Source organism: Micropterus salmoides, unplaced genomic scaffold (assembly GCF_014851395.1).
Source record: "Micropterus salmoides isolate LMB-PRFRI ecotype aquatic unplaced genomic scaffold, ASM1485139v1 Ms_hic_scaffold_22, whole genome shotgun sequence".
NCBI lineage: Eukaryota > Metazoa > Chordata > Actinopteri > Centrarchiformes > Centrarchidae > Micropterus > Micropterus salmoides.
In genome coordinates this window covers 4,193,185-4,207,470 of record NW_024041373.1, presented here as the reverse complement: position 1 = coordinate 4,207,470, position 14,286 = coordinate 4,193,185, and the positions used below count along the sequence as shown (strand labels likewise).

General features: G+C 41.7%; 1 protein-coding gene across 1 annotated transcript in view; it reads right to left on the bottom strand.

The window, feature by feature from the left end:
* The window catches only part of slc18a2 (solute carrier family 18 member 2), a 29,540-nt gene extending 15,476 nt beyond the window's left edge, over positions 1-14,064 (bottom strand). The window contains exons 1-9 of the mRNA XM_038736757.1: positions 14,020-14,064; positions 13,734-13,921; positions 11,536-11,863; positions 6,599-6,657; positions 6,413-6,496; positions 4,354-4,446; positions 3,823-3,912; positions 3,624-3,667; positions 2,587-2,647 (exon numbers count right to left, since the gene is read on the bottom strand). Of these exons, the coding sequence (XP_038592685.1) occupies positions 2,587-2,647; positions 3,624-3,667; positions 3,823-3,912; positions 4,354-4,446; positions 6,413-6,496; positions 6,599-6,657; positions 11,536-11,863; positions 13,734-13,866 (892 nt within the window). The 5' untranslated portion in view covers positions 13,867-13,921; positions 14,020-14,064. The remainder of the gene's footprint in view (positions 1-2,586; positions 2,648-3,623; positions 3,668-3,822; positions 3,913-4,353; positions 4,447-6,412; positions 6,497-6,598; positions 6,658-11,535; positions 11,864-13,733; positions 13,922-14,019) is intronic.
* Between the last annotated feature and the right edge of the window lie 222 nt (positions 14,065-14,286).

The following is a 14,286-nucleotide window of genomic DNA, read 5'->3' as shown; positions in this document are numbered from 1 at the left end:
TGAGTGTGGATGGGGAAAGGCCAGCAGAGAAACGGTCCTGGAGGAACTCCAGTACCATAGTCACCGGGCAGGTAACTGGGTCCACCGCCCGTTCTCTACACCAGGTGGCAAACACATTCCACTTCAGGCCGTACGTCCTTCTCGTGGATGGGGCTCTGGAGCTGAGCAGCGTCTCGACTGTTCCCGCCGTCAGGCCCGCCTCCAGGAACTGGGCCCCCTCAGGGGCCAGACCCACAGTCTCCACAGGGCGGGGCAAGGGTGAAAGACCTGGCCCTCCGCCTGGGACAGCAGGGGGGACCTGCCATGGCGGGCCCTCGAGGAGCGATATTATGTCCGAGAACCACACTCGGGCCGGCCAAAACGGGGCTACCAGCAGTAGACTGACACCGTCCTGACGGACCTGCTCCAGAACCCCTGGGAGCAGAGCGACTGGGGGAAAGGCATACAGGCGCAGCCTCAGCCGTGTCTGAACCATGGCATCCAGCCCTAGTGGGGCTGGGGGCGAGAGGGAGAACCACAGGGGAAAGTGCGTAGTGTCTCGAGACGCAAACAAGTCCACGTCTATGGGGCCGAACCTTTTGCATAATAACTCCACCACCTGAGGGTGAAGTCTCCATTCCCCGGGCCTCAGCCCCTGTCTCCACAGCAGGTCTGCTCCCTGATTATGGGTCCCAGGGACGTATGTCTCTCTGAGGGACAGCAGTCTCTTCCGGGACCACAGGAGGATCCGATGTCCCAGTTTGCATAACGGGCGTGAGCGCAGACCCCCCTGGTGATTCAAATAGGCCACCACCGCCATGTTGTCTTGTCCTGACAAGGACGTGGCGACCGTGGAGAGGGGGCAGAAAACTCGGCGGCCTAGCTTCACTCTGGTCACCGAGGACAAAATGGACCCGACACGTGCATGCGACAGGTGGGCCCGCATCGCCGTCGAGTCCCACACCACCCCTAGTAATGTAGTCCGTTGGGCGGGCGTCAGCACGCTCTTCTTCGTGTTGAGCCGCAGCCCCAAACACTGAAGTGGGCGATGACGGCATCTTGATGCCGAACCGCTAACTCCCAAGACTGAGCCAAGATGAGCCAGTCGTCGATGTAGTTTAATATGCGGATGCCCTGGAGCCTCAGCGGGGCCAGAGCTGCATCCATGCATTTAGTGAACATGCGAGGAGAGAGTGCTAGGCCGAACAGAAGAACCCAATACTGGTACGCCGCGCCCCCGAAGGCGAACCTAAGAAACTTCCGGTGAGAGGGACGGATGGAGAAGTGGAAATATGCGTCTCGTAGATCTATGGTGACAAACCAATCCTCGGATTGGATGTGACTGATGATGGTGGGGATGGTGAATCTCTGAGGAGATTCAGGTTCAGGGACCAAATTTCTACAAAATCCGCCAAGTGAGCCCAATCGTTTTCCAGCTGCAACCCCTCGAGGCGGGCAGACTGGTGAGAGCTCGCTGGCGGTTAGCATGTCCCGAGCGCCAAAACGGCGGGAAAACAGCGCCTGTTGCCTGAGCTGCCACAAGGGAGGGGACCTCGGTCAGCCTTCTTTTGTCTGTTCCATGATTTACATAACTCGGGGGTGGCGCTCGGGCTGCAGAAAAGCTCATAGATGTTACTGCCGGCCTGCGGTTCATGCCCCGCCTCTCATAGCTGGGTGCGGTCTGATGATGTCGGCCCAGCTCCCGGAAGTCATCCTCCATAATGCTAAGCACGTCTAGCTCCTCAGGATCAGACTGTGTAAGCCTCTCCAAACTCATACCTCAGGCGGGAGAAGCCAAGAAACGGACTCCCGAACGGGGAAGAGAGGAGGCGGAGTCAGCAGACGAGGAACGGGAAAAAGCCTCGGCAGTCCCGATGCCCTCGGAGATGTAGCGCTGGGCGCCCCATGACCGAAGCCGCCGCGCCGCCTAAGCGACCGCCGGGCGCGAGCCACGGGGAGAGCGCATCCGGCCGTCTTCGGAAAAGAGAGCCGCACGGGACCTCAGCACCCTCAGGGGCAGGGCCTCGCAATGGCCACAAGCAGCCCCCTCGAGAGCTGCCTTCCCCAGACAGGAAACACACAGGGCATGAGTGTGACAGCCGTGATGTAGCGCGGGCATAAAATCCTTCTGCTCACCTACAAAGCTCTTAATCGTCAGGCACCATCTTTTCTTAAAGAGCTCATAGTACCTTACAACCCCACCAGAACACTGCACTGAGCTCCTCTCTCCTCCCCTCTCCGTTCTTGCTTGATACCCCTACCTAATTTTATATTTGTCCCACTACCACCATTACTGTATTTTTACATCTCTGTTCTCTCTCTCCCTCTCTCCCCCAAAGCAGTTGAGCAGTTGGCCACCCACTTTGAGTCTAGGTTCTGCTTGAAGTTTCTGCCTTTTAAACGTTTTTCCTTGCCACTGTGGCCAAGTACTTGCTCGTAGTTGGAACTATTGGGTCTCTGTTAATAATATTACAAAGAGTACGGTCTAGACCTGCTCTATATGAAAAGAGCAATGAGCAAACTTCTTTTATGAATTGGTGCCAAATAAATAAATAATGCTTTTCCAGAATGGGGTGACAGCCTATTGTGCTGCTGTTACTTTCTTACCAGCTGCGATTAAAATGTATGGATCCTTCATTAGTGTCAACAGCGGGGTTCCCTTCTGACTCTGTGAAGGACAAAGGCACAATAACAAAATTCTATGTCAAATGTATAAAGCTTATACTGTATCTCCCAATCAAACCCCCACTTCTAAAAGACTTTGGTTACAAATCTCAGTGGAATCCACTTTTGTAAGATGTATTTTTACACTTTTATGTTTGCACACATTGCCAACATTACCATTAAGATAACCTCCTGCTCCCAGTTAAATATAACCTTTGAGAACAAATCTATGGTTTTGGTGTAACAGCACTGACTGAGTTCACTCATACATAATGTTTGTAAAATATTTAATGCTTGTTCAAAATTTAAAGGGACTTTTGTGTTTTATTGCAAGTCTCTGTGGAACCTTATTAAAACGTCTAATAGGCCCCTGGCCATTTTTTAGAATGCCAAAGATAAAGGATATTGAAAAGGTGAAAGAATCTGCTAATGAAAAGAAACTAATTCTCCAGTTGGCTTTGCTTCCGTTAGCATTTCTGTTTGGTTGTAATCTTTGTTAGAATATTACATTATGTGTCATCCTGAACAGGGCAGTCTTTCTTTTCTGAAGGAGTCATTAATTAGTGTTGAAAAACTATATCTAATGAGTTCACTGAAGCCTCTATCAAATGCTTTTCACTCTCTTTAAGCCTAATGCATTTACCATTTTTGGTACCACAATTACAGACATTTACTTGTCAATTTTTACAACACCGTAAACTTGATTATTCTCATATAAAACAATCACCACAGTGTACAGCAGGAGGAAATGGAGACACATCGCCTATATTTATGTACGGTCTGTGGTCCTTACCCTATTTTACACCCTTGCAATTTACTATTTACCAAAAGCCTTTTCTGTTTCTCTTCACACTTCCTATATTTACTATCTAATTAAGAAAGAAATTCCATAAAAATAGTCTTTAAAATGTTCTGAAGCTGTAAAGGCCATCTTAATGAAGTGAAATAACTTTCAGGAAATTAATTGCAAACAGACTCACCTCTGGTTCCACCTTGGTGGGCTGAAGAACAAAGAGCTGCAGAGCTGTGAAGACACAGTGAAGTCAATTAATAATTTGATGCAATGATATTTAAAACACTAGATATTATTTAAAAGATGTATGGAATTCACACATTATTTTTACCATTCTATCTACAGTAATTATTCTTGGTTTGGTGCAAGAAAGAATGTATCATTACCTCCATCAAACATTGCCAGGAAAGCCAGAATAAGGAAAGGAGCTGTCTTCCCAACAAACTCATACATCACACTGCCAAAAGGGGGTCCAACTGTGGAAGACAAACTGGATGGTCAGTTGCGGAGAGATCAACTATAAAAATCTATCTATCTGTGTATCTACACATATATACATACATATACACACTCACACACACTCACACACTCAAACACACACACATACATATATATATATACACCATATATATATATATATATTTATTTCAATGAACATATTGTATTCCCACTTTAGAAAATACCACAAGTCTTTTGTCTCCTTATCCTAGGATGAGGAATTATCATGACAATAATAACAACAACAACAACAACAGTTAACAATAGTAATAATGAATGATGTACTTAAGTGTAAAGGAAATGCAATATCTAAATAAGAAATGTCAATAAATATGTAAAAGCTCCACAAGAACAACCGGTGTTTAGTCTTCTGTGACCTAGCATCACTTGGTTTGACTACGTACAGTATGTATACATACCTAGCACTCCCAATGCCAGACCTCCCAAGGCAATCCCAATGGCATGACCTCTCTCCTCATCATCTGTGTACACACTAGCAAGCATTCCCATCCCTGAAAACACACAGATGTATAGATAATTCAATTCAAACACCACTTGCATAAGAACATAAGACAAATTAGGAGTATAGGAGTTATTTAAAATTGAATTCCCCCTAGTGGGAGTAATGAAATATGTCTTCTTCTTAATACTTTTTGTTGCTACAACTAATGTTGCTGTGTAGTTAAAATGTTTCAGTGTTTACTTCTATGATCAAGAGCAGTAGATAACAATTGGATACTGTAACTTCTTAAAAGTTACTTTTAAAGATTGTGGGTCTTTGGGGGAGTGTCAGCACCATTGGTGCCTAATTTCTAGGTCAGCAGGAAAGCTACAGTGCCAAGCCGTTCTGGCGGCTTGCTAACAAATATTAAAACTAATGCTACAAGCAGAACAGGATGTTGTTCCTGTCTGCGGCAAATTAGCTTAAAATTGATAAGCTGTAATAATTTCTTCTAAATGGAGTTTGTTCACACTTTCGGTAGCAACCTAGATCCAAAGGGTGAGAAAAAATATTAACATTCCATTTTTATATTAGCTCAAGATTGTTAACCGTATATCCCATTTCAAAGATCAATGACTGCCATTGATTCATCAGACCTTGTAATCTTTAGTTAAATCAACCAGATGGACATACAGAAACTTACAAAAATATTTATTCATGAATGGATATGTTGCTGCCTATGCTGTGAACAAATGGATGCATTTCAAAGAAATTATTATGGCTTAACAAATACAAGCTACTTCTTTTTATAATTTTGTGGCATTAAAGAAAGTGACTTGCCTCCCTCCAGGGAACCCTAAACTCTTTCCATTGGCTGTCAGGACTGAAGTATTCACCTCTTGTCAAGCCTGGCAACATTTGATCTATTAACAATGCAGCTCTCATTTTAATGAAATTAGTGAACAGGCTCAGTCTCTAACACAAGAGCCAGTACACATTCTATGTTTTTTGTGAATTTATATTAATATATTCAGATAAACTGTGTTGTGAGAATGAGATACATGTGAAGAAAAGGACACTGGAAGCCACTGGTTCTGTTTCTTGGGGGGCCTTCATGAGACCGTTCGACACATATAGAAGCCATATAGTAACATGTTTGGCCTGTGCTTTATCTCTGATGGTCTGTGTTTTAAGACCAATAATTGTTGCCTGCTTATCTCAGATAGAAACATTACAAAGCTAAAGTATGCAAGATATTTTGTTTGAATACTGTTTTTTTTATTTTAGTGTCTCTGCAGTTTCTTGTGCTGTGACATTTGCTTGGCCTCCAGAGACCTCTGGTTGTACATGATCAGATTTCAGATTAGATGTTGATTTCCAGTAAAGAGGAAGCAAAAGTCAGCTCTTGCTGGCCACTAAACTCTTAAGATAAATAAAAAAGGATGAGGTCACATGTGCGTGTACCTCGCTCACATGAAGGGAAGTGTGAAAAGAGTTGAGAAGATAAGAGGCCGTTCCACTCTTTTAAAGTCAGAAATAGACGAGGAGAGTAGAAAGAGTGTTGACAAGAATTGATTTAATGTATTCTGCATTTGGACTGATGCATTTAAAACAGATTTTCATTTGTGCATGCATTTAAGATCATGTAAGAGAAGAAATGTTCATTTGGTTTGTTCCATGAAGTGTGGCCTAGTATATTTGGCCTTTATGAGTTGAAAATGTATGTGTTCAGTGCCCTTCTCTCTGGAATCTAAAGTGAGAGAGGATTGAAGGGGTTGACTATCTGGAATCTGGATTTAGACATTTAATACTGATGGTCAAGCCAGTATCTAGTATTGAAACTAGCTTGTTATCATAGGTCGCCTTTCTTTGGTGGTATTTGAATTCATAATGTGCTAAGGGCGCCCGGAGTTGGTGACCTGAGAGAGCAGGGTTTCCCCGCGGTGGGCCACTTGTCGCTACAACTGAATAGTGAATAATTGAATAGACTGACCGGATATGAGCATCACATGGAGATAGAGAGAAGGAGGTCTTACCAGCCACAGAGGAGCAGGAGGAGCCCACACCTTGAAGCGATCTGGCCAGAAACAGCAGAGCGTAGCTTGATGAGAAGGCGAACACTTCACAACAGTGAGAACAACAGAAATATAGACAAAGAAATGTCAGGCATGATGCAGGCATTCTGATTTTGTGATAATAAAGACAGGTTGGGTGGAACTTACTGATAGTAGAGATGAACATGATACAGAAGCCAGCGAATATGGGAAGTTGGTATCCTATTCTAAAGGGACAAAGAAAAAGCCAGGCATTACATTCATATAGTAAGCAAGTAATTAGAGATGCATATACAAATATACGTGAACTAAATGGCTTAATTTAGATGCTGATTATTTCAATGGAAAATTCTTCAGCCACAGAGGTGAATATGCATAACAATATCATGAGTGTAGTCCTCCATCGGTTTGAATGCACTGTTGCTATGGTCAACCAGGACAGGTATGGAGGATGTACATTACATGTACCACCTGTGTATGAGGTGTCAAAACGGCAAGTAGAACTACGTAGTAATAAGAAATCACTTGAAAACCAACATTATAAAAATAGAAAATAAATGTCCTGAAACATAATGAGCATTAAGCATTTGTTGAAATTCTGCATATGCATGACACATTCTTGTTGTTAGCCTGACATTTTAACCAAAACACTGGAGGAGGATGACAACATATTTTTCATTAAAAGGCTAAAAGCTGCTGTGCACAACAAAGCTGTTGTACCTCCCTATAGATACCTGACATGCTTGACTTGTCTTGTATTGTCCTCTGTCAGGAGGGAAGGTGACTACGAACCAGTAATGGGATTGTGTTCTTCAATTCAATGCCTCAATTACAGCATATCTGAGTGCCCATCTGAGACACTAAATACTGCCTTTGAGGGGAGAGCCGGTAATGTTGGAGCAGTCACACTTTTCAATCTCCCCCTAAACATTTATCTGACATTCTGTTAGGAAGATCTTCAGCCTGGCTCTGTTCTGGTAGGTTTTCATCTTCAGCATTTTTTGTTTAGTTTTTTTCTTTGGCTTGTGGCCAGAACAAGTTATTGTGGTTTTACTATAATACTAGTTATTGCACATGACTAACCAAATAAATCAATACAGTACAAGGCGTAGGATTTTAATAAAATCTACCTTGATCTGCCTAGTGCTGCTCACCCTAGTTACTCCAGAGGCGTGCGACCTCTGACATATATAGCAATTGTAAGTCGTAAATGAAGCGTCAGCAAATGAATAAATGTAATGTTAGCCATAAATGATACGATTTTTGTTTAAACATAATTAATAACTGTGGAATGATGCATAACCAAATATCAGGTATGTACAGGACAGAATGTAAAGCATACTCAGGCCTCATTTGGAAGCAAAGAGATGACACCAGAGACAAATAAGATGGCTAAATTTATTTAACAGGTAACAGGAATCATCTGGGTTTAAAGGAGATTAGAAAGATGCTGAAAGGTAACGTTTACTATGAATGTACATGACCAAAGCAAAATCTTTGTATGTGTAAACCTACTTGGTGATATCGACCACCAAGAAATAGCACACAAGCTAATTAGGAAGATGTATTTTGTTATGAATGACTGAATGAATTACATTTATATAACGCTTTATCATAGATACTCAAAGCGCTTCACAGTGACGTGGGGGGGTACTCACCTCAACCACCACCAATGTGTAGCACCCACCTGGGTGATGCACGGCAGCCATTTAACGCCAGAACGCTCACAACACATCAGCCAGAGGCAGGCTTGAGCTTGTTATATAAGTGGGAATGGCCAGAAATACATACACACACATAGGGAGGCTCCAGTGTATATAACCTTATGTTTTATGTTTGATGATTTTCAGTTGTGCCTTCAGTTGAGTCCATCTCGGCTTTGTTGTGTATTCTGTGATATCGAAATATAGTCTACAAGTGGCCTGAAAAGTCTTTCTTTGTGTTTTGTCTGACTAAAGTTCATTAAATGTACTGTTTATAGAAAAAACTTCAACCAGTTCTTAAAGAGGTGGTATTATGCTTTTTGGCTTTTTCCCTCTCCTTATTGAGTCATATATCTTTTGTGCATATAACAGGTTTGCTGGGTGAAAAAGCCCAAAGTCCAGCCCAAAGGGAGTTCCCATCTCCCACAGAAAGCTCTGCTCTGAACTGCCTGAAAACAGCTCGTTTGTAGTCCAGCCTTTACTTCCCTTTCTTGTGATGTCACAAGAAAATACGTGTCATAACGCTCGCCAAGCGGCTACTCTGACACGCCATCAAAAACAGCGGTGGAAAAACAGTGAGCTGCAGCACACCTCTCCTCTCCCTTCCAAACACTAGCTACCCTCCAAGCAGTCAGTGGACATAAAGTTGTTACTGTGATGTAGAGACAGAGCTCAGTTAAAACTTTATGGATGAAAGATACTTTTGTTACAGATTAATAACTCACCACTCTGAAACTCTTGCTCCAGTCCAAATTGCCAACCTGGTCGGTAACATGTAGCCTACAGCTGAATCGAAGCTGTTTACCGTCTTTTTGCTGACCCGTCCTCTGCTTCTTATTGGCTAGTAGTCCTTAACTAGGAACTGCGCATGTGCAACTCCCAACAAAAGATAATTTAGAGAAAAGATGAATCACTCCATAGCTAAAATGAAGCCTTCAACACAGGGTGAAAAGAGGAGCTGCAGCAATGTGCTGTATGACACAAAAATCTGGTGTTTTTTGAAAATGAAACCATGTAAACCTGTTCTGGAACAAACCCTAAATAAGATCCCGAAAATGAGCATAATACCACCTCTTATAGTTTATTTACTAAACTGTAAAGTACCATTTAACCTTCAGTGACATTCTACGATGGCAGTGGTCACTGAGCTTCTGCATGGCTAAAAGCTACAGAGAGGTAGTTCATTAATGCAGCATTATTATTAATTAACCCTAATTATTATATTTTTTACTTGTTTTTTTGACATTTTGCCAGCAACGGACCAAGCAGTAAACACATGTGACATGATTATAAAGTTGTTATGGTTAACGGGTAAGCAAATAATTACCAATTTACACATCTAGCAGCCATTTTAAATGTAAATGTAAATGCTCCGTACTTGTATAGCGCCTTTCTAGTCTTTTCGACCACTCAAAGCGCTTTTACACTACATCTGCATTCACCAGTCATACACATTCATACACTGAGCCTAAGTGCTCAAACAGAAACTAGCATTCACACACATTCATACACTGGCGGAACAGCCACCAGGGGCAATTCGGGGTTCAGTATCTTGCCCAAGGACACTTCGACATGCAGCCTGGGGGAACCGCGACCTTCCGATTAATGGCTAACCCGCTCTATCTTCTGAGCCACAGCCACCCCATTTGTATCATGTAAGTCATGTTTCTGTTCACCAAACAAAAGAAATTCCATCATTCACTATCCTTCACTAGCTCTGTTTTGGTCTCCACCAACTCATCTTCAGCTTCTAAATGCTTAACAAAGTTCAACAGCTACTATCTTTTTCAGACATTTGGTGCTGGGAAGGTAGCGTACAGTCAGTGTATGGGGCTGCCGCTGGAATAACAGTTGATCACCATGGTTAGACTGAACCAAAATGAATTAATAATAATAATAATGAATTCACATTACATTGTATTGATCCATTGTTAATATACAAATATTGATTAGTATAGCTTTAAGATGTAGTAGTATTAATTTCTGCTAAATGCTGGTTCCACATATTTGCTGGCTCCAACTGTCTCAACAGACTATTAAAAAAAGTATAACGCATTGCAGTCTCAATAACCTTGGTGGTGATGATGAGAATATCTTTTTCCTTAATGGAGTTTAAGGCTTTAAGATAAGTATATTTATTGACTGAAGTGTCACAGCCTATCACACTCAGATATCTTGAAATTAAATTTGAACAAGTCATCCGTTGTGAAGTTATCCATGTATGAAAACAGACACATGCACATGCACACAAAAACACATAATCAGGAATTCTGCTCTGTTTGATTCAGTTGGATTAGATCTTTTGTAGCTGACATGACATTAAACCCTCAAAACCACATTAAACTGGTATGTTTACCATATGCAGTGTTTGATTTCCCCCCCTAGAACATGAAAAGGGAGTCTGTTGCTGCTCTTTCTCTTCAATTTGTGATGGATGTTGCCTTAGATAAGACATAAATGTTCTTCTGTGTTGACCTCTGGCTGGCTCTCCAAACACAAGGGGAAATCACGCTGTGGAACCACAATGTTGGCCCTGGGCTAGCAGGAAGACTCTGTTCCCTGAAAGGAAACCTGTTTCTGTTCTTTGTCATCCTGCTTTAAATGTAGTAATGTCCTCTCCAATGGCTTTTCTCTTTAACATTTCTTGCATCATGTCATACAATTCACACATTGAGTTGCAACAAATGCCAGATAAGACCGTCGTTGCAGTTACTCAAAATATGTGTTTTTAATTAATTATTAATAATATAAATTAAATTGAGCTAAACACTAAAGTTACATGTTGTAGATTCATTGTATTTGCTACAATTGGCAATTTGTGAAGAAACCAGGACAGAGCATGATGTAGGTCACTGAAAAAAGTAAAGACTATCACATAAACGGTCCGATAAGAATCTCTGGCAAGATATTTTATCGCTGAGGTTTTTTGACATGTAGTCATCTTTTTTGAAAGCACACGCTGTTTGTACCAGCAGTATTTTCACATCTCTATAATTTTCAAAATACAGAAGTGTCCGGACTTGTATGTATGGCTTTCATATATTAGAGCTGCACTCATGTGGCTCATGTGGCTACGCACATGCTAACTGAGAACATTAGACTTCTATCTTTGTTTGAAAGCAAAAACAGGAGTCAGTAGCCATGTTGATCAACAGTTGTAATTTTTCAAACAAAAATGTTCATGCTTTGAAATTTAGAGGATTTGCATCTTTTGCTTCACAATTCATTGCTGTGCAAACAAATTTCTTCTACTCATTCTTCTGTGACACAGATTTCCTATTGCTATTACGAAGGCAAAGTTTATTATATTCCAGATTGCTTTTGAAGACCCTTAACCAGTTGCAAATACTACATATCCAATGCATCCAAACAAAAACACACAATGATGATGACATCACCTACCTGTTTGTGAGTGGGCCTATGAAGGGGTTGGTAATCAGCTGTACAGTGGCCTTGGAGGCAAACAGCAATCCCACTTTGACATTCTCATTGAGCAGCTTGCTGGTGGATCTGGGGCAGTCTGAGGAGTTCTGCGACAGCTCTGCAGCAGCGGGGCTTGTAGGGACCAGGTCATTAGACCTGGCTGTGGTATTGGAGCCCGCAGACCTCACGGTGTTGTCGTATAAAGACACAATGCTGTGGAAGGCTCCTGGAGGCTGCAACAAGGTGTTGTTCTTCACCACGTCTGCTGACTCATCCAGGTTATACAGATAGCTGGGAATGATGGGAACTGGCAGGCATAAAGAGGCGAGAGGAGATTGATGCAATGAAATATGACATGACCACTGACTGATGCTCACTGGCATGATGCTAATCCAGATGTCACTGCAACATATGTCAGCAGAGAACTAAAACGCTTCTTCAAGGGTTATTCACAAGCACCACCCCAAAGAAAGAACCCTTAAAGAAGCCAAGGTTTCTTTAACCATTTAAGGGTTGAAGAAATCTATAGCTCTCACTTAGCCTTAATGGAATCTATCCATGGAGATAGTTTCAGATCAGTCCCTGAAACTTCTGCCACAGCCCAATATAAGTCAAAGTGAACAGAATTAATTTGTGGTGCTCAACAGTGAAATCCAATGTGCTTTTCTAGAAACAATGTCCTGTCCTCCTCTAGACACTCAACCTTGGTAACAACAGTAATCTGAGGAACTGTTTCTGTAGAGTATCCAGAGTAACTGCGTCACTGTATCTGGAAAGAAATGTTGCTTCTGAATGTTTTGTCATTTTTTGAAGCTTTGACCTCCACAAAGATATTCCATTCCACTGTAATGGGGTGGGGGAGAAGTTTTGGGTAAATATGTTTTGAACAATGTAGATTAAATCTAGATTATTTCCATTTGATGGAATGGTGCAGCCATGTATTCATCTATCGCACGTGGTGTAAACAGCATACAGCTTTAATTAAGTATCACAACCAGTGGCGTCATCAGGGCTGACCAATCAGTGCTTCAGCCCAAATATATTAATATTTTTTGGTCAGAAAAAAGCTGTCACTCATTATTAGAAAGAAGCCAAACACTGGCATTCTAATTTAGCTGAGCAGAACTTTATTTAGAGTGTAGGAGGGCAAATCTGACTTTCATAAGGACACATTATGTTCAAATTTTCAAAAATCTATTAATGTACCCATTAATAATGATGTAAAACATTTTTAAATGGGAGTTTAACAGAATATTTAATAGATTTCTAAAAATATATTAAGGTTAATGGGTTAATGTTGATGGGTTATGGGGTTTAAAGGGGTAAACCCCCCTTAAAAAACAATTTACACAGTGCAGATAATTTATTGAAAACCCCTTAATATATTACAACCAATTTACTTTTGAATTAATTTGTGGCAAACCTATTTAATACTGAATAAGCATCCTTTCAAATATTATTAATTTGCACCTGAAAATATTTCAGAACCAAAAATGCCTACTTAATTTTTTTTAAAGTTAGGGGTCTCTAGCAACCTCACTAAAGGTGACTGATTTTCGTGTAATACTTATCACGTATCGAGATAATCATTACTGATACTTTACTTGAGAATGAGTTTTAGAAAAATAACTGAATGGCATTCAATAAGCACCAAGTTTTGCTGTAATATGTTATAATAGCCTATAAAGTATATTATAACTTTATCAACTAGACTGGTGTCAGGTGGACAAACTATTTACTTAAGAGAGTATATTTTCATATTGAGGTCGTGTTTAATCTTTGCCTAGCGTCAGATAGGCCAATTTATGAACTGAATCTGATCTAATAAATTACAAAGTACATCAGTGTTCTAGTTTGGTGATCTGCCACTTTCACTTTATTTTACATTTTACATGTATAATATGGACACAATCAACACTTGTTACTTTACTAAATGTGGCCCTAAATGTCAAAGCGGTTTTGAATTCGCTGCGGGGACTTGGGCACAGTGGAGGACCTACTCCACAGAGAGCACTAGGGAGCGGCATGAGCTGGTGCAACAGGCTGCGCTGTGATCGAAAGTGAACTTGGAATATCTACTGATTTGGACAGACTTGGTGAACTGCATTACCTGTTCTTAAAATAAAATAAAAACTTTGCACACACGTCAGAAGTCAGAAAAGAACGAGGGCACCTACCGACTACAGTTAACAGCATGTTGTCCAGCAGCAGAGCGACGAAAACAATGAAGAGAATCAGCTTCCTCGACTGTCTCTCCTCTCTCAGCCATTTGATCAAATTAAACTGCCGAAATGCATCTAATCTCCCCATGGTGTTAGTCCCGAAAAGAGCAAAACAATCTAAAAGAGACGGCTGACAAGTCCTCCTGGAGAGAGACAAGTGGCAATGATGATAGTACGAGAAGTCAGAAACAGCAAACTGGTCAGAATGTGAGAAGTGAGTGCTGCAGTGTAGAAATCTTACCTGAAGATGCACAAGAGCCAACAGCAGCAGCAGCAGCAGCAGCGGAGGCGGAGGCGGAGGAGAGCTGGGGGGGGGGGCTGTCTTTCTACTGACTGGGCCCACTGCTGACGTCATTCAACCTTTATGTCTAGGTAAGCCGACATACTACTGGATTAGAGTACAATAATGGAGCCCAAACATCAGACCTGCAATTGTAGCCTAAACTAACACAAACAAATCTGAAACTGGTCTTTAATGATGGCGTGAAGACCAACACTGACCTGATGC